We start from the raw sequence: 20,172 nt of genomic DNA on the forward strand, positions 1-20,172 counted from the left end.
GAGCAGACTGCAGAGAACAGATATTCTCTGATACCCCAGATTCTAGTAATTCTAATGGTCATATCCTTTTTTTTTTTCTTCTTTTTGGTCCTATACCCTGTCTTTGTTTTATTTATTTTTTGTTTATGTTTATTTAAATTTTTATTTTATTTATTTTTTTGGCCACACCACATGGCATGTGGGATCCTAGTTCCCCAACCCGGGATCGAACCCACACCCCCTGCAGTGGGAGCATGGAGTCTTAACCACTGGACCGCCAGAGAAGTCCCTTGGTTTTATTATTTAGGAAGTATGGTCACCACAGGTATACTTGGCCCAGACAGTGGCCAGAAGACCCTGGAGAGAAAGAAGCAAGAGCTGAAAGGATGGCCCTGGGGTGTTTTGGAAGTCCACTTCTGAGGAGAGACGGGATGCCAGAGTCAGAGAAGGGTGCGGGACTCCAGACATTCACAAGCTCACAGGGCATTAGAAGAAGCCACTGGAGGCCTGACAGACATAATTCCAGGTTCTGAGATAATCATTATCCAAAATGTCATCCACGCCCTGGATTTCAGGCTCTTGGAGGAGCTTATGTCTTATATATGTTTGCATTTTATCAGAAAAGCACTGGGCCTCGCATAGAGCAGGTGCTTCATAAATGCCTGTCAAGGGCTTCCCTGGTGGCACAGTGGTTAAGAATCCGCCTGCCATTGCAGGGGACACGGGTTCGAGCCCTGGTCCAGGAAGATCCCGCATGCTGCGGAGCGACTAAGCCCGTGCGCCACAACTACTGAAGCCCACGTGCCTAGAGCCCGCGCTCCACCACAAGAGAAGCCACCGCAGTGAGAAGCTCACCCACCGCAACGAAGAGTAGCCCCCGCTCTCCACAACTAGAGAAAGCCCGCGCGCAGCAACGAAGACACAACGCAGCCAAAAATTTTATAACTAAAATAAATAAATAAATGCCCGTCAATACTGAGCTGTGAAATGACTGGGAGAGGAGGGTGTGGCAAGAGTGTCTGGCAGGGAGCCCCAGGGCAAAGGCAGGGAAGTCCAGTGGTCAGAGCCGGCTTGCCTTCACTGAGGTGTCCCAGGCGATGGGCAGAAAGAAAGGCTGGGGTCTTAGCAAGAGCCGTCTGCATGCTTTGGCTATCTCTGAATCCTCAGTCCAGGTGTCTTCAGCTCTGGGCCTCCATCCTTGAATGAAGCTCCAAGTTCCTGTCCTACCCTCAGGAGGATAAGGGATAAAAGGTACAGCAAGGAAGGAAAGGGAAAGCCAAGGAGGAGTCAAGGAAGACACAGAAGAGTAAGGGCAACTGAGGGCAAGGGCCTGAAGGATGGGGAGAGGGAGCAAAGAGAGGCCAGGGGCTGCGATCCAAGGAAGCAGTCCCAGACTCGGGAAGATAGAAAACAGTTGTACTGGGCTTCCGTTTACAAAGCCCTTCCTACACCGCAGCACGTTATTAATCCCACTTTGTGCTGAGGAAACAGAGGCTCTTAGATATTAAGGGACTTGTCCTGGGGACTTCACTAGTGGTGGTGAAGGTGGGCCTCAGCCCAGGTTTTCTGATTTCAAAGCCTGTATTCCTCCCCTCCCACAAGAACAGCCCCAGAGAGACTGAAGACTTAGGGAAGAAATAAATGAAGGGGCTTCCGGTGGACTTGTTTGAGAAGAAAGGGTGGGTGATGTGGATTTTTGAAACTTCTTTCCGCATCCAGTTTTTATGTAGATTCAGAAGAAATTGCCAAGTATAAGTCAGGGGGCGGGCAACGCTCCATTATTGAGATCTGGGAGGAGGGAGATGGTGAGGAAGGGGAATGTGGAGAGAAAAGATTGAGCCTGAGATCAAAGATGGGAGAGAACTAAGAGGTCGGGGCTGAAAAGGGGGCAAGAGAGCCACAGGAGGAAGGGTTTGGACCCTTAAAACTTCCTTTGCCTGGAGACATGGGTGTAGGGCAAAGGGAGGGGGGAGGACATTTCTATCTCATGACAAAAGAAAGTCACACAATTATTTTGTTCTCTGCTCTGGGGCGGGTGGGCGCCCATATTTACCAGAGGGACCGAGGTCGCTGTAGCAACCACACATCTGGGCCCCGGAATCCAGATGTGCTATATCCAGAAGCCATAGCAGAACGATGAGGCAAACATGTGAGGCTCTCCAGTGCTGGCCCCACAGCTGGGAAGAGGACAGAGGACCGGAGTGGGGAGGTGAAGGGAGAAGGGGGGGCAGAAGGAGGAGGAGAGGGCTGAGGCGGGGAGAAGAGAGGAAGTCATGGAAGGGGACAGGGAATGTGGACAAAGGAGTGGAAAGGGCCATGGAAACGGGGTGGTGCACACAGGGTTCGCAGCAGGAGGAGATGAGAAGACCCAGAAAAAAGAAAGGGAGCAGACAGTGAAGCAGAGGGGGAGGAAGGGAAAAATACAAAAACCGGGAGAAACAAACAGGTGAACAAAGAATAAAGGGTCTGAAAGAGAAGGTGATGACTCGTGGTGGGTAGAGGGCAAAGAAAGGCAGGAAAGAAGTCTAGAGAAAAAGAAGAGGGAGAGACAGTGGGTCAGGGGTGATAAGAGGAACGAAGGGCAGACTCTGAGGAAGGAAAGCAGCAGAACTGAAAGATAAAGAGGGTCTGAGCCAGAAGGGGGCCAACAGGAGGTGCAGGAGTGACAATGGCCAGCATGCTGCGGTGGCCTTCGACGGGGCTGCAGCTGGAGACCCACGTGGGCCTGAAGGGCGGCAGACTGACCTGCCTTCCCCCTCCACAGCACACCCACTCTCCACGCCTCTCCTGGTCCTTCCCACCACCCATGCCCTTGGCCAAGAGAGTCTGACTCTCGGTTCACACCACAGTGCCAGCTGTCCCTTGCCACTAAGCCAGAGGAGCTGTATGCCCCACTCCAGAGCACCCAGTCGGAGATGCCAACTTCAAGCACTTTCCTGAGCTGGGGTCAGGAAAGAGAAAAAGCGATGGGACAATGAAACAGTGATGGACCCAGATGGGAGAAAAGCGGAACTGAGGAGAAAAGGACAATGTAAATGGAGGGAGAAACGAGCAGGGGAGGAGAGAAAAGTGTGTCCACTAAGGACCAGGCAGCCTGCACGTCATCTTTCCTCCCCACATCAACCCTGAGAAGTAGGTAAGGAGTACCCCATCTTACAGATGAGGAAACTAAGGCTCAGAGTGTTTGTTACCTACCAAGGACACCCACTAACAAAAGGCAAAGCAGGGACTCCAACTCAGGTGCTCTGCCTGCAAAATCCCTGTTCTCCTTGCACTCACTGCCTGGATAAGGCTGGAAACGGCTGGAGGGACCTTGGGACAGGAAGTGCTGGCGGAGGAGCCAGGGCTGCCCTCTGGAGGGAGGAGAGGCCTAGTTCCTGGGGGCCCTAGGTTCCAGGTTGCCATAGTTACTTGGTCTGTTTTCACCCCAAACACAGTAATGGGGAAGCGGGGGAGCCTGGCTGAACACGTGAGGTTCTTCCCGCTTTCAGCCCTCGGCTTATGGCCCGGGCAGCCCCTGTCCAGCCACCTGGGCATTGAGCCCAGGCCTAGCCCACACCCTCCCGCTGACCCAGGACACTCCTGCAGGGCCAGGCCCGTGGTGCTGCTGGACAGGAGCTGCTGATGGGGATCCCCCCCAGGCTGAGTGAGACTCGGCCCCTCACACGTTGCCCTGTTCCCCTTCCTCCTAATTAGAAAACACAGCCTTTCCTGCTGGCCCCGTGCTCCTCCTTTTCTTTCAACTGGACTCTCATGTTTCAGTTTCCTCCAGTTTAGGGCTAAGGAGATGCTCCTCAACGTGCCCCTTCCCTCCAAACACTGACCCCTTCTCCACTGTGTCTCCTCCTTTCTGGGCTCACAGCCCCTGGCCCCATCTCCACTGTTAGTTCAAGCTGCTAGTCCTGGAAAGCAAGGTCGGGGAGAACCTGCAAGAATGCAGAGGACCCAGGGAGGACGCTCACCCTGAAGGGCGTGGGGCCCCTTGTCCTTCCTGTTTACTCAGACACATTCTGGGATCTGCATCCTCCAGCCTGTCACGCCATGGGACAGCCCTCCACCACTCCCCCACTCCCCCGCTCCCCCGCTAGACAGCAGACATACCCGCGTTGCAGGGGTGGGGATAAGGGGATGACGTGAGCTCTGCAATCACACACCCACCCCACCCCAGAGCCAGCCATGTCTTCAGTACTTGATTCTCTGAACACTGGCCCTATGCAAGTCACTTTCCCCAGAATTCCCCGTCACGAACCAGTTAGGCAGGCACCATTCCTTCAACTCCCTCCAAGTTGTTTATTTAATAATAAAAAAGAAGATATGCACATACATACACCTGACCTCCCTCCACCTCTCCTCCTTGACTCTCAGGAACTAGCTCCAAAATGTAAAAACTTCCCTAGTCCCGCCTGGGGACTAAGTTCCCACCTCCACCCCCCAAACAGAAACAAAAGAATAAAGAGTGTACAGGAGCCCACCTACCCCAAAACTTAAGCTCATTCAACACCCTCAAAGAAAGAAGCAGGGACACGGGGTTCACAGAAATGAGAGGAGCCCTATATTCCAAAAAGGGGTGAGAAGAGAGGAAAACTTCCCCCCACCTCCAAATAAGTGCTTAACCCCCATACCCTGTCTTTCCTTTACCAATTGCCCCCAGCCCAGGGATCAGGAAAATTCGAAACAGTCCCACTTGGTCGCCCCCACCCCCTGCCCCCCAGTTCTAAGTCAGTGTGAGTCGTAGAGGTCAGGGATGATTGAGGTAGAGGGCTGACGGGCGGCCTGGTGGGCCTGGCTGGCTGCAGAAGCTGGCAAGGGGCCACCTGTGGCATTGCCCGGGCTTGAGGACGGCTGTTTTCGGAGTGAGGGGGGCACCGTGGAGGTCTTGATGTGGATCACCCTGGTGTCCATGACCTCACACTCGATCTGCATCATCTCCTCATAGTCTCCCGGGGGCCCCCGGCCTGACACGGTCTCTGCGAGAAGGGGGGAGTTAGGGAAGAGGAGAAGGGGGAGGCAGACGGAGAGGAGGGGTCAGAACGGTAGAGGTGGACAGTGGGGGAAGGGCAGTGGCGAGGAAGCAGAGCCCCAGGGGGAGTTAAATGAGAGGGGAGGGAGGGAGTTGGCGCAGGGAGAAGGAAGGAAGTCGGGGGACAAATGACACTGATGAGTGTGAGGTCACAGGGGAGAGGACAGCAAGAGAACAAAAAGAAGAGGCCGGCAGGCTCCCAGCCCACAGCCCTCTGCCCGCACACCCTAAGCAGCTTCACCGAGGGGGGACCCGCACCCTCATCCTCCTCCCAGCCATGTCCTGCGTTTTATTTTTCTCTCCAGACATTTCTGGCTTCTTCTCACCCATGCATCTAGCATCTCTCTAGAATTACCACTCCTGTCCCCATCTCCCCACTCAACTCCTCATGCTGGGTCTCCCCACTGGAACTTCCTTGTTCCTCAATTTCAGGACCCCTCCCCACACTGGGCAGAGAAAGAATTACCATTGGGGGCCATGGCGGGCATCACCAGGGACATCTTGGGCCGAGAGGTCTTGTTGTGGCTGATGGCTGGGAGCAGCAAGTGGTCCTGGGAAAAAGAGGGGCCAGGCTGGGAGGGTGGAGGAAAAGATGTTGACAGGCTCCCCGGCCCTACTCTACAGCCTCAACCTGCAGGCAGACTGCTGGGGAACCCAGGGTGACGGGGATGGGGCCAGGAGGAGAAACTCACCCTTCGGAAGGAGACAACATAAAATGTGTCTTCCCTTCGGTCAATTGCATCCAGGAACTCTGGCTGCGAACGGTCTGGTTGACGATATAGCTGCAGCTGGCCCACAGCATCCCTAGGCGGGCAGGGAAATGGGATTGGCGAGGAACTAAGCCCAGTGCCCAGTTCCCAGTGCGGAAGGGGGAAAGGATGAGAGAAAGACAGGAGACCCCCAGGGGATGAGGGGAGCATCACGCCATTGGTGGCAATGATGATGAGCACAGGACAGCTCCTGAGGGTATAGCTCTTTAGAGTGGAACCTCACTTAACAAATAAGTGCCCCCCCACAAGACTCACCTTTCTGGGGGCCCAGGGGGTTGGGTGGGGACTGCCTTAACTGGAGGCGACTTCTTCCATAGCTGAGACTTCTGGAAGGAGAAGTATCTGAGGATTTGAAGAGGGTGGAGGGAAAAGGGAAAAGAAACAGACAGCCCCTGGGAGCTGACGCCACCGCACACCCACCCTCCTACTGCCCCCAAAGCCCCATAACAAGATGCCCTCTTAAAATCCCCAGGACATTCAGCCCTTGTTTTCAAGTGGCTTTCCTTGAACCAGCCCCACCCCCTCCTACCTGTCTCTCCTGGGGCCTCTGGGGCATCTTCCGCCGGCCTCTCTGGTGGCGCTGGACCCAGCCGCTCAGCTCATCAGCAAGCCTGGGGAAGCAGAGGGCGGGTAAAACCTCTGTGCCAGGCCCAGGCTCCCACTCTCCTCGCCCGCACACAGGAGGGAAGAGAGAGGGCACAGAGAGCTGGTGCTTCAGCACACAATGACAGCCAGGCTGTCTGCGGAGGGGCCTCGGGACAAGAGGGAAGACGCCCCAGTTGTGAATGCCCCACACCTCAGGGACTCGGTTCTGTTGAAGTGCCGGCAATCAGAGGAGAGGAAGAGCTGGTCCAGGTCTCTCAGCAGCAGCTCCTTGGTGCCCCCAGGGAAGGCTGTCAGGTTCCTGGAGTGAGGCAGGGACGAGGCAATGACCTGAGGCCGCCCAGTGCTCTCCCATCAACGGAGAAGGTCATGCTGGCAAGAGAGCAACTCCAGCTCCCCTCAAAAGGAAAGGTCACTCTGGGGGAGAAGACACACTCAAAAGAGAGAGGGCCCTCTCCTCACCTGAAACTTGGCTGGCCCGTGGAGCTGGGCTGGGTCTCCTTGGGACCCTGGGAGGGATGCTGGGGGTGCTCGACTCTGTGAACTGGCTCTTGCGCCGAGAACTCCAGCAAGTGTCTCTGGGGTCGAGGCTCCTCTCTGCTCATCCGAGGAGAGATGGGAGCTGGAGGAGGCTCACTGATGCTGTGGATAGGAAAGGACAGAGCACGAGGAAGAATTCCAGCTTTACTGAGGGGCTAATTAAGGGGGAGGGCCCGCCTGGTTCCGATCTGTGCTACAAGACTGAATCTCTTCATCTGTAGGACGGAATGAGAACAGTCCCTACTCATCGAGCCAGAAAACATGAGGAAAGGAGAGTGCTTAACCAAGGGCCCAGAACTCACTAAGCACTTAATAGTCACTATTTTTATCAATGTTCTCACCACCATCTCCTCCAGGACATAACACTTATGAGAGCAATGAGGGAACAAGAAGGGACTGACTGGATACACCCACCATCAGTGCCAAGGACATCAGAGCTGTCTGTGTGCAAGTAATGAAAGTGACTGTGCCAGAGCAGGCAATCAGGCAGCCGGGGGGTGGGCTCCACCCAGAAGGCTCTGGGGAGGCAACGAGGGTCTCACCTGACAGGCCCAAAGTTGAAGGCAATGAAGAGAAGGAAGACCATGATGCAGACCACCTTCCTGTTTCCAGACCCTAACTTGAGCTCGCTGTTCTAAGATGCAGAGAAAGGGAGAAGCCAGAGAGGGCGAGTCATCCCAAGGAGCCCGTACTCCCACGGGTCTCCCAAGGACACCCGGGTCTTACCTCAGCCAGCAGGGCCTCCAGCCGCCGGCGGAGGGCAGCGTTCTCCCGCCGGAGCTGCTGGTTGTCGGCCAGCACAGCCTGCAGCCGAGCTTCCAGCCCCTGCAGATACTCCTTCTTCTTCCTCCGGGACTGGCAGGCCGACTCCCGGTTCTTGATCATTCGCTGCTGCCGCTTCAGCAGCTTTGCCTGTGGGCACAAAAGGGCCAGAGAGAGGGAGAGGGGGGAGGGGCACCACACCCCCAACTCCAGGGACCGATCACCAGAGCTCACAGGGGCCACTCTCCTGCCTTCCTGAGCTCTACCTACAGAGCCAGAGAGAGGTTCTTCCTCTCTGCCAAAACATTCCAGGGAAGGGGCCCTTCTCTCAACCACTCCCTAATGCTGTTCCTCAGCACTGAGAGAAGTTAGACTATAGGAGGAACTTCCCCCATCCTGGTTCTTGGTGGAACCTCAGTTCCTTTCCTTGATGGGTGGTCTTCCTTCTTCTCAATTCTCCTTTTTAGGACCTGAAGTTGACGCTTGCTAAAATTAGAGAACAGTCTACCTGGTCTTCCCCTAGGAAGCAGCCTCCCTCTTCTCTAACACAGGATGACTCCCCTGCCCTTGATGTACTAAGACCACGCCCACTTCTCCATCTGCAGGGGTAGCAAACCCAAGGATCCTAAAACTACACGGAGTAGATACTCATATATAAAAGAGGTCCACGTTAACCTTCAGGACCATCTTACGGGCCTGCTTCCTCACTTTTTGCTCCCTTCTCACTCCACAGTTCTCTCCCACGACAGTTCTCTTCTCTTCCCGTTACTAGCCCTACTCCTCTCCTCCCCAGTAAATGCTTACATCCACCTCAGGCGGGCAGGAGTTCCCAGGCATAGGAGCTGGAACAATGCTCTTCCTCTCAGGCCGTGGAGCAGGGGGGGTCAGTCCCTCAGGCTGGACTCGAATAGCACCTTGGATGAGAACAACTGGGGACACTGGGGCAAGTGGACAGGAGAAGGAGGTCAGAGAGCTGGAAGTCAGGTGGGTTCCTTGTGTCCACACCCACACCTGAGCACCCAAGTGTCGGGAGGCTCAATGGCTGTGAGCCCCCTGAGAAGGTCAATCCAGGCCACCTTCTTCTCTCCTTCTTCAGTACCTGGGGGTGGCTGGACAAGGGGCTGCAAAAGGACAGTGGTGCTGGGAGGCACAGCTCTCGGTGGCATCGGGACAGTGGTTATCACCACAGGTTTGGGCTGCAGTGGTGGCTTCCGGGCGGGCAGGGGTTTGCCTGAAGGAAGGTGAAAGGAAGGAAGGAAGAAGAAATGTCAGGACTATAGGCCTCTTGCGAGAGACTCCAGGTGTCAGGAGGCCTCATTACCTGAGGAGCCATCAGAGGACAGGCCCATGCTGATCTGGACAGCTCCAAGTGGGGGGCCTGAGACATCCCGCAAGAGACACCCTTGAGGGGATGGGGACTCTGTCTTCACTTCCAGTACCTCCTCTCCTATAAAAGCCTACGTGGGGCATTCCAGAAGATATGTGAGTCAGGAGGAGTGCTGAGGAGACGGAGCTGAAGAAGAGAAAGCTCTCACACCTCTGAGAGCCAGAAGGAACGCACCGGCATGCTGGAGGGAGGAAGGAAGTGGATGCTCACCTGGTTGGGGGACTCCGCAGAGAGCAGGGAAGCCTCTGAGTTGATGGAGGAAGATGGAGAGACAGGCTCTATCTTAATCTGGACATCTGCGGGACAGTGGGATGAGACAAAAAGCTGGATATCAGACAAACACTGAAAGAGAAGAGGGCTAAGATGGGGAAATGGGAGACATGGTCATTTCTCCTTGTACCTGCAAGGAAAACTCTTCTGGCCCAGGAGGGCAATCCAGAGGAGGGGCACCATGGAGCTGCTAATCTGCTGCCTCTCCTCCTACCTCTTTACCCAGGACTCCCTTTCTCCTTCCGTGGCCCCTATCAGTTGTTTTCACCGCTGCTCAGCTTCCCTCAAGGCTGCCCCTGTGCTTCTGCTCTCCCTCTTTCTTCCTCACACACCTTGTCCATTCACATGGAGGAGGCCCAAGCAGGAGGATTCGGCAGCATTCGTAAGGGCCCAGATTCCTGTCTGGCTGGATTTCCACCTCATCCTGGCCCAACGCGATCACGCATCGCCACACTGACAACTGCCCAGTCTGCATCCCTACCCTTGACTGCCCCCCTGCACCCTGATCCTGACTCCCAAGCTGCCTGCTGGTCACTTCCTTTCTCAAGCCTCGCCGTTCACCCAAATTCAACTGGCCTTAAACAGGGCTCACTGCTTGTCCCTTCATACAGATTCTCTTCCTTCTGTCAGCCTTCAAAGCTCAGTCACCTCTGAGCCTTCATGGTTTCTGTTAAACCTATCTATAAAAATAAAAGTAAAAAAAAAAACAAAGAAAAAAAAACCTATCTATAAGACCTGTTGATTGCCCCATGGAGGTGAACCCGTCCGAGGGCCAGATTCAGCCCTGAGGTCGATGGTCCGCTACTACCTCTGGTCCACAGCACGCATTTGGATACTTAACTATATGATTGCCACTACTGCTATTTCAAAATGTCATAACTACTTATATATTTTGATAGGTAATACAGTCACATGATACAAAATCCCAAAGGAAGGAAGGGGAATTCAGTGAAAAGGAAATTTCATTCCCTTCCTTGTCAACCAGACACCCAGATCCCCTCCTCAGAGGTGACCACTGTTTGAGCTATTAACCATGTGTTATAAACCTCATGAAACTCTCCAAAAGCAAGGATTATGTCTTATGCTTCATGTCTATCAAAGTGATGGGTAAAGTACAGGCCCTCAAAAAATACCTAAATACCAGGGGAGACTCTGACTCCAAAACCACTATCCTTTACAAAACCATCAATAATCTTTTCGCTGTTACAGACTTTTCAATCCGTTTTTTGTTTGTCCTCTTTGTAACATTTAATCGTACGCTGGATATGAGCTGTTTGTCCCTCCAAACCCACTCTCCATCTTTCCCTGCCCTACTCTGAGCCCCGGGGGAAAACATGAATGGAGTGCACCTTGGGGCTCTCTTGCCTTCTAGCTTCTGGTTAAAGTTCAACCAAAGGGAGGCGGTGCTAGGAAACCCTGAAGTCGCTTTGAAATCAATAATCAACATGGGGGCTTCCCTGGTGGCGCAGTGGTTGAGAGTCCGCCTGCCGATGCAGGGGACACGGGTTCGTGCCCCGGTCCGGGAGGATCCCACATGCCGCGGAGCAGCTGGGCCCATGAGCCATGGCCGCTGAGCCTGCGCGTCCGGAGCCTGTGCTCCGCAACGGGAGAGGCCACAACAGTGAGAGGCCCACGTACCGCAAAAAAATAAAATAAAATAAATAAAATAACCAACACGTCCCACACTGAATTCACCACGTGCTCCCTGACCAGCGGGCTCCTGCTCCTGCAGGCTCTATCCAGTGGTCGGTACCCTCACCCACCGGGTGGCTGCCCTAGCCAGAAACCCAGGCACACTCTTTCACCCCTATCTCTCTTCAACGCCCAGGGGGGTCACTGCACTCATCCATTCTAATTCATGCTTCCTCAAATCTGCCTTCTTCTCAGCAGCTGAGTATCTTACTTGATTAACCGCATGAACCTCTTTCTTGGTCCTCCTTCTGCTTCCATTCTTGTGTCTCTGCAATCCACTCTCTACTCTGCCACCAGAGTCCTCTTTCTAATAATATTGCTCTCCTGCTTGACTCTTCAAAGGCTCTCAACTGCCCACAGGAAAAAAGCTAAGAGTCCCTTAGCAGGGTTCCTACCTGGCCCTGCAGCCTCTGCATCTCCTGGCCCTTCTTTACTACCCCACCTCACATCCTCTCTAAAGAGATGCAGGTTCCTTACAAACACAACCAGTCCCCATGTTCTCCTTCTGGCTAATTCCTATGTGTCCTTTGAAACTCGGCTCAGGAAACCCCTCCGCCTAGAGTACACCCTTGAGCCAGCCCCAGTCGGGTGAGAGGCCCCCTCTTGTGAGCTTTCAGGGTGCCTGTGACAGGCTCTATCCTAGAATTAGTACACATTGCTTGGCTTTCTTCCCCGCCCCACACTACAGGGGCCTCAAGTCAGTGTGGTGGTTAACGTGTTCTTCACCTTTGCAACTCCAGCACCGTGTCCAGTATCTGGCATGGAGTAGCTGCTCAATAAACATATAAGAGTAACTAAACTCAATAACGCTTTTCAAAACGGCACAAACAATGTTACTTGTAGGGAGTTGGGTATATGGTATTCCAACTTTTCTGTATGTTTGAAAATTTTTATAATAAAACCTTCAGGGGGAAAGTCACATAGATAAAAATGCCCTAAACTGTCTGCAAGTTTATGCAAAGCAACAGGAAGTTAAATCACACAACAGGTGACTAGGAACAAGAAAAGAAAGAAAAATCATCCCCATTTCTTCCGTGCTTCGCTGGCTGTGATTTGCTGAAATCCTCCCTCCCGCTCCCGGCCTCTCTCCTGGTTATCTGCCATTTCTCCTCCCCACCTTTTCCTCCCCGTCCTGCTGACTGCACTCCCGCTTCCCATACACACATGCGCGTGCACGTGTGTACACGCATACATACACTCTACCTTGGTAAAGCCTGAGGATGGTGCAGGCTCTTATTACCTGAGGCATCATCAGAGGTGGGGCCCACATTGATCTGGACGGTTTCAAATGGGGATGTTGGATCATCTCCCAGGAGGCAGAGTGAGGGTGTCAAGGACTCTGACTTCACGACCAGCACCTCCCCTACACCAGAGGCCTGGGTACGAGTCAGGGTAAAGCAGGGGGGACAGAAACAAGGAAAGAAAACAAAGGACGTGTTGAGAGTAAGAGCAAGAACAAAAGCTTTCGAGCTTACAAATCACCAATTACTTGACATTCATACTCAGCATCTCCCTAGGCTGTGTCTGGCCCCTGGTTCTCTCTTTCTATTTTATTCCTGGGAGGGGTGATGAAGTCTCATGATTTCAAATATTGCCTTCGAGTGGACAACTTGGACAAGAAAAGTTCCAGAATTCTCAGCAGTTAACAACTCTCTTCTTCCCAGGCCCCCCATGGCTGCCACATTTCTCTGTATATTAAAAAACTCCACCTTCAATTCTAGACAACCAAAGAATGGAAATGTGAAAAATGAGGATATAAAAGAAATGGCAAAGGCAGAAAAGAAGCCCCCCACCAACACCCCACGACTCACAGCACACAAATCATTTCCTCAGCATCTATAGGTGAAGTCGAGGGAGCTGAGTCCCTGCCACAGACAGTAGGAGGGAGGTGACTCTCACCTGGCTGGAGGGCTCTGCAGAAAGGCGCGAGGATTCAGAGCTGAGGGAGGAGGAAGAGGAGGGGGAGGATGGCTCAGACTTCACCTGAAGATCTGGAGAGAAAGGGGTTAGAAAATAACCTGGAAGCAGAGCCTGACAAGAGTCCAAAAAGTGCCCAGGATTATGGGGTAAGGACCCCTCCCTGGGGCAAGGGGGAACGAACACATATAAAGAATCAAAGAGGGAGAAGAGTACACAGGCAATCAGGTGGAGGAAGCGTGAGGATAAGAGGAATTGCAGTTTCTGGGAAACAACGGAAGCTCAGGGTTTCTGGATGAGGGAATCACACAGGGTAGCTTACCTGGGAAGATAGGCAGAGAGTCCCAGGGGGGTTCAGGAGGGCTGACATCCATCCCCAAGTCCAGGGAACTGCTGCCAAACTGAATAAGGGAGGATATTAGATGGCAGGAGTGTGAGGATGAAGGGGTGGCTCCAGATGACCTCAGGCCTAGGGATGAGTCCTGGTTCTGCGACCACCCTCACCCACCAAGCGTAAAAGACCAGGCTGGGGAGCGATACCGGGACATCCTGCTCCGGGCAAAGGAAGAGCTGCGTCTGCTCCTCGGCCACTTCATCCAGGCCGGTGTATAAGGTGCTGTCTGCAAGAGGTGCGGAGGGTCGGGGGGTCTTCCGGTAGCGCAGCCTTCGGATCCACACAAAGCCCTCGACCCATCCCTCATTGGCTCGGCTCGGCCAGACCCACCGCCCGCCCACTTGAAAAGTGATATAGCCAAAGAACTTCAGCCCCTCCCTCCCCGACCCCGGAACAACTCCATATTTCCGCAGGAGTGGAGGTCTTCCCCAACTCCCGCATCCCCCGAAAGCACAACTAGCCTCCCGTTCCGCCCTCCTTCAGATGGTGCATTCCGTATTTGCCCAGCCTTCCTCTTTGGGCCTCCGCTTCCTCCTGCGTGCCTCAGGGTCACAGTACGCCACAGCCCTTTCCCCTCCCCGAGGCCTCACTCCGCGCACCCCAGTCCTCCGGGCTCAGCAAATTGTCGGTGAAAAAGCGCGTCGGGTCCGCAATCTCGCTGAGGAGCATCAGCTCCGCCATCTTTCCCCCCCGCCCCCCCAACCATGAGACGGCTCCCAAGGCCCGCCTCTCCCCATCATCAACTAATCAGTTGGCTCTTAAAAAAAAGGGGGCGGCCCGGAAGCTCTACCCACCAGTAAGAGACCTGGGCACTGAGCACATGAGTCAATAGAAGAGGAGGCTGTACAGGCCGGGCCAATGGGAGTGCGGCAGGAGGCTAGCACCTCCGCAGCATCGGGCAGTGAAATTTGCGCATGCGCCAAACAGGACCCAGCCAGAAAGCGCCTAGGAAACGGAGCTACCAGGTTTTGAAGTTTCGCTGTACCCCCCCAGCGTGTCCTAAATTTAGAAGTGTAGACGGCTTCTATTCATCTTCGGAGATGGATAAGCCCCCCAAAACATAGCACACGTGACCATATGGCTTTTTAATGGTAAAAGGGTAAAGGGGGACACTGAGACCACTGCTACCTCCCCTAGGAAGGCAAAAGCTGAGAGTGGGATATGGGTGAAACCCTCCCTCTGGGCCACCCCCACCCCCACCCCCCAAATCTCACAGCATAGACCACACTTCACAGGTTCCTGTTTCTTTTAAGGTTTTAACTTTTAATCAGCCAAACATCTTGCGCAGTCCCTGAGCCAGCCCTGCATCCTGTTTCTTTCCCTGAATGATCACCTTTCCCAGCTCCTCCTGGGCTGCCCGGTTTTTTGGGTCTACCGCCAGCACCTTCTTGAGGTCAGCAGTTGCTTTTTCCAGGTTCCCAAGAGCAGCCTGGGCAACCCCCCTTCGGTACAAGGCCTTTAAATGGCCAGGCTCCCGTTCCAGAACCCGGTCACAGCTCTGGGCTGCCAAATGGGGCTGCCCTAGCAGCAACTGACAGGCAGCCAGGTTGGCATGAAGGACAGTTCGTTCCGGAGAGCCAGGTGGGGGTAAAGTCAGCAACAGCCGAAGAGCCCGTCCATAGCATCGGGCAGCCGATTCAGGGTTCCCAGCTCGGAATAATTCTGTGCCTCTTGCACGTTCTTCCCTGGCCAGGGCCTCCTTCTCAGTGGCCTCCAGTTCCCAGGAGTCCCGGCCCTTGGTGAAGGAGGCCAGTGTGAGCCTGACAGGAGGTCCAGAGCACCCAGGGAGCTGAAGCTCTGCCTGCTCGCCTTGACACATGGACTCCAGGCATTTCTCTATGAGCTCCCCCCAGGTTTCTTCCCTCCATGGGCCTAACCCCATAGTTAGCTCTGTCCAGCCCTCTGGCAGCCCTGACCCCAAAGTAAATCCAAAAGCCTGTACCCGGCAGCGGGAGCCCAGCTTGGGTTTGTCCAAGCCATGGCCACGGATTATGATCTTCTTGACAAAGCTCCCATCCGGACAGTACCAGAGATCAGAGGCTTGAAGGGGCTCTGGCACCTCACTGGCTGATCCATGAGACTTAGAGTCTCCTTCAAGTCCAGCGGCCAGTTTTTCAGTTTCTTGAGGATTCTCTAGAATTTGGCTGTCTGAATCTGGGCTCACTCTGAGCTCAAGGATTTCAGTAGGAGGGTCTCGGGGCTGCTGCCTAATCTGAGTAGTTAAATCAAGGTTCTTTTCCCATTGTTGCTGCGGTTGAGAGGTGTCCTTCTCTCCCACTGGATTGACTGGTGGCGTCTCCATTTAGGTGCCTGGTCCTTTCCAATGTGGGTAAATAGTTTTGGTCAGAAAGGGATGGACCAGGTTCAGGTCCGCACCTGATTTAAAAAAATAAATAAAAATAATGTCATTTGCAGGAATCTTATTTAGATTCCTTTCCCGGCTCGAGCCTCCGTTCCAGCCCCGAACTAACCCAGAACTATAAGTTCCACAATTCCCTGCGGCTTGGGTAGCCGTCCCAACTACGGACACCGATCGAGTCAAAAAGTACCTGGGCGGTCGAAGCGCCTCGCCTGGCGGCAACAGCCGGACCCTTCAAATCACCTCTCTTTCCGAAGCTAAGTGCTACTGAGGTACTGTCCTCGGAGTCTTGCCCCAGGCGGAGAGGACGGTCGGGGGTGGTGGTGGGTGGGCAGGGGACAGCTGGACAGATACACTGACGGCTAACCCTGGAGCCCGCGAGACAGCGAATCTAGCTAAAATCCTGGTGGCCAATCGGGAGGAGGGAGAAGTCAGGTTAGCCCGCCTTTTGGACGTGACGTCATTTCCCCCACACGCTCACCCGCCACACCCCCGTAACCGGGAAGCTCCAGGCCTTAGCAACCGAGCTAGGCCAAATCAAACCTAACTAGGCGAGGTACGGCTGGCCAGGCTACTGAGAGTGAAAATCTAGAGAAGGCCTGGAATGGGAGATTGGGGCGAATGAGAATATAGCGGGGAGTGGTGGAGCTGGTGTCACACGGCAGCGACCAGTCCTTATATCTGGCGACCTCAGGCCCACCTGTGCTATTCTCCTTATTCCTGCATTCGGGGCTCCCAGCCAGAGTCAACCCGCCTGCTTCTTCGCCCGTTCAATCCAGGGTGCTTCAAAATAAAACCTTTCTCCCCAACCGGTCCTATTCCCTTAGGGGACCACCTGAAGCTTGCCTTACCTTTCACCCCATATTCATTAATGCCTTTCAAGCTCTTCTTCCTCAAGAAATCTTAGACAGTGCTTTTCAAACGTTGACGTGCCTACACACTATCTGGGGAACTTGTTAAATTGCAGGTTCTGAATTAGGGGGTCTAAGGTGGGCCCTGCAATTCTGCATTTCTTTTTTTTTTAAATTTATTTATTTATTTTTGGCTGTGTTGGGTCTTTGCTGCTGCACGCGGGCCCTCTCTAGCTGCGGCGAGTGGAGGCCACTCTTCGCCGCGGTGCGTGGGCTTCTCATTGTGGTGGCTTCTCTCGTTGCGGAGCACGAACTCCAGGCACGCGGGCTTCAGCAGTTGCTGCACGCAGGCTCAGTAGTTGTGGCCCACGGGCTCCAGAGCACAGGCTCAGTAGTTGTGGCGCACGGGCCCAGCTGCGCCGGCCATGTGGGATCTTCCCGGACCAGGGATCGAACCCGTGTCCCCTGCACAGGCAGGCGGATTCTCAACCACTGCGCCACCAGGGAAGCCCCAATTCTGCATTTCTAACAAGCTCTTGGCTGCTGCTGAGGCTGGCCATGGACCACAGTTTGCATAGTATGATTCTAGAATAACCTCATCCCATTCTCTTCACCCTTTGGTCTGTGCCCCTTTAGTTTGTCATATATTTTGTACCTATAACTGGTATAACCTGCTCCACTGGGCGACCCGTGGAAAACTTGTCCTCCTCTTCCTAATAAAACATGTAGGTCCCCTTTGTGATTCAGGCTTGCTCATCCAGCTCCCTGGACAGGCTGGGCTACCACAGCTCTTCAGGGAAGGAGAATCCCACTCTCCGTCCTCACTTTGACTCCCTCTTCAGTTTGCTCTCTAACACCCGGCCATTGTGCCCCAGACTACAAGGACCATGCCAGGACAGCCAGGAGGGGAGGCAATTTCATCATTAGCCACAGACTTGTGTCAAAACAGTCCTCTCCGTTTTGTGTTGCGTCTCAGATCACTAACTTAGACTTTTTTTTCTCAAGTTTTATTTCTAGGTTCTGTACTCTAGTAACCTTAGTCCACTGCAACTAAGGCTAAATACTCTGATTCTTGGAATCCTTATATTCATATTGAAAATTAATCTACCTTTTCTCCCTCACTTTTCCCTGTTGCATTTCAGGGATTTCTGGGAAAGGCAGATAGTCTAGAATGAGTCGCAAAAGATTTGATTACATCCTAATCCCTGGACAAAGATTGCTAATTTGTATTATGTGTGCCTTAACTGAGAGGTCCACTCCAATGACCCTTCAAAGATCAGCTTCTCTCAATGAAAAGAAACTGTACTCTGTTACAAATGTATTGCTCTGTAATGTCTCTTACTCTTTTGTGTGTGTATGTTTCAGTTCCAACTGAACTGAAGAGGCAAGGACCTTGCCTCTATTTCTTTTGTGTTTTATCTCCTTCTTCATTCATTCATTCAACAAATATTTATTGAGCACCTGCTATGTTCCAGGCAGGATGTTAGGAACTGGGGATACATAGATGAATGAGACAGAGACAGTCCCTGCTCTCGTGGAACTTATAGTTTGGCCATGGAGAATAAGTAATTACAGTGGTATGAAGAAGCATGAGATGCTATGAGAGTGAATGAAGGATGAGGGAATATCCCTTGAGGATGAGACATTTTTGTTGCCATCTAAAGAATGAGTTAGAACTGAACCTCTGAAAATACACCAATGGACCCCATACTGAGAAACGCTGAATTAAATGGTCAACTTTATCTCCTTAGGTAACCCCTTGTCACCATCTGTGACTATATATAAAAACAAACATAGGCACCAAACCCCTAAAAACAGTAATCCAGGGACTTCCCTGGTGGTTAAGACCCCATGCTTTCAATGCAGGGGGCATGGGTTTGATCCCTGGCTGGGGAACTAAGATCCCACATGACTGTGTGGTGCTAAGCGTGCTATGCGGTGTGGGGGGAAAGGGGGGTGGGGGGAAGACAGTAATCCAAATCATCTAGAATGGAAATATTTTTATTTTTAAAAAGATGACCCAGGGGCTTCCCTTGTGGTCCAGTGGCTACTAAGACTCCACGCCCACAATGCAGGGCGCCCGGGTTTGATCTTTGGTCAGGGAAGTAGATCTCACATGCCGCAACTAAAGACTCCACATGCCACAACTAAAAGATCCCACACGTTGCAACAAAGATCCTGAGTGCCACAACTAAGACCTGGCACAGCCAAATAAATAAAACAAAACAAACAAACAATAAAAAGATGACCCATTAAAATGAAAACACAAAAGTTAAGTTTTATAAGAGGACTGAAAAGTCCCCAGAGATGACATTCATGGATCTGTAGATTCCCCTGGGTCTCAGCTTGAGAAACACAGGTCTAGGAAGGGGCCAAGATGTGAAAACTCAGGAATGGGAAATAGCATAGGCTGTACCCCTAAAGTGTTAACTGCATGAATATTGACTGACTCACACTGATTGCTCTCTCCCAGTTCCCTGCCCCTGAGTCCTAGTATTCTACAGCTCAGTTCTCTGGAGATACCACCAAGGAATCAAAAAAAAAAAAAAAAAAAAAAAGGGAAATAAGCCTGGAGGATTATATCCCCAAGCCTGTCTAGAGAACATGGGATCTCAGAGGATCTGGCCATATTCTGCTGCTCTCCTTGCCCTACCCCATAAAGGCATTGTTTTACCTTCATTATAGATCTAATCTGGGGACTTCCCTGGCAGTCCAGGGGTTAAGACTCCACGCTCCCAATGCAGGGGGCACAGGTTCGATCCCTGTTCGGGGAACTAAGATCCCACATGCATGCCGGTGCAGCGGAAAGAAAGAAAGGAAGGAGGGAAGGAAGGAAGGAAGATCTAATCTGATGGCAGAACCCAAGGAGAGGTTCAGGAGCTGATGCAAGGTAATTTGTGAGCTGGTGGTTGTTCCGTGTTGTCTCAGCACACACGGAGCATATGACACTTGCCCTCTAAATGGGTGAAGTAACATTCTGTAAGCAGATAGAGTGGGGGGGGGATCCCCAGAAGAAAAGAACCAGATAATAGCTCTTTTTTAAAAAAATTTCTTTATTTCTGGCTGCGTCGCATCTTCGTTGCTGCGCGAGGGCCTCCTCCAGTTGTGGCAAGTGGGGGCCACTCTTCATGGTGGTGCGCGGGCTTTTCCCATTGCGGTGGCTTCTCCTGCTGCGGAGCACAGGCTCTAGGCACGCAGGCTTCAGCAGCTGTGGCGCATGGGCTCAGCAGTTGTGGCTTGCGGGCTCTAGAGCGCAGGCTAAGTAGTTGTGGTTCACGGGCCCAGCTGCTCCGCCGCATGTGGGATCCTCCCAGACCAGGGATCAAACCCGTGTTCCCCGCATTGGCAGGTGGACTCTCAACCACTGCACCACCAGGGAAGTCCCCGATAATAGCTTTTTAACGTAAGAGAAGCCATTTTAGGCCTAAACCATTTTGTGATCTAAGCCTTGCCACAATGCTTGCCCTTGAACAGGTCTTAGTATTAATGATCTTAAGAAGTAACGATCCTTGGACTTCCCTAGTGGCACCTCAGCGAAGAGTAGCCCCCGCTCGCTGCAACTACAGAAAGCCTGCGCACAGCAACAAAGACCCAACGCAGCCAAAAAGAAAGAAAGAAAGAAAGAAAG

The 20,172-nt window shown here is 52.9% G+C and overlaps 2 protein-coding genes across 2 annotated transcripts; both read right to left on the reverse strand.

The window, feature by feature from the left end:
• Positions 1-4,197: 4,197 nt before the first annotated feature.
• ATF6B (activating transcription factor 6 beta) lies at positions 4,198-14,021 on the reverse strand. Its single transcript, XM_029241915.1, is given in 19 exon segments — positions 4,198-4,737; positions 4,740-4,946; positions 5,466-5,550; positions 5,692-5,803; positions 6,025-6,095; positions 6,299-6,380; positions 6,566-6,673; positions 6,835-7,014; positions 7,455-7,546; positions 7,639-7,824; positions 8,479-8,612; positions 8,774-8,905; positions 8,996-9,131; positions 9,272-9,357; positions 12,264-12,399; positions 12,923-13,014; positions 13,263-13,341; positions 13,481-13,560; positions 13,934-14,021. Coding segments are annotated over 19 exon segments (2,100 nt in total). The 5' UTR covers positions 14,016-14,021; the 3' UTR covers positions 4,198-4,717.
• A 557-nt stretch (positions 14,022-14,578) lies between these two features.
• On the reverse strand, positions 14,579-16,087 carry FKBPL (FKBP prolyl isomerase like). The gene is made up of 2 exons (XM_029243576.1): positions 15,884-16,087; positions 14,579-15,710 (listed from the first exon to the last, which is right to left on the reverse strand). The coding sequence occupies exon 2, from the start codon at positions 15,634-15,636 to the stop codon at positions 14,602-14,604; it is 1,035 nt and encodes a 344-aa protein (XP_029099409.1). The 5' UTR covers positions 15,637-15,710; positions 15,884-16,087; the 3' UTR covers positions 14,579-14,601.
• Positions 16,088-20,172: the final 4,085 nt, after the last annotated feature.

This window comes from Monodon monoceros, unplaced genomic scaffold (genome assembly GCF_005190385.1).
Source record: "Monodon monoceros isolate NGI ecotype Baffin Bay Population unplaced genomic scaffold, NGI_Narwhal_1 Super_Scaffold_3, whole genome shotgun sequence".
Classification (NCBI taxonomy): domain Eukaryota; kingdom Metazoa; phylum Chordata; class Mammalia; order Artiodactyla; family Monodontidae; genus Monodon; species Monodon monoceros.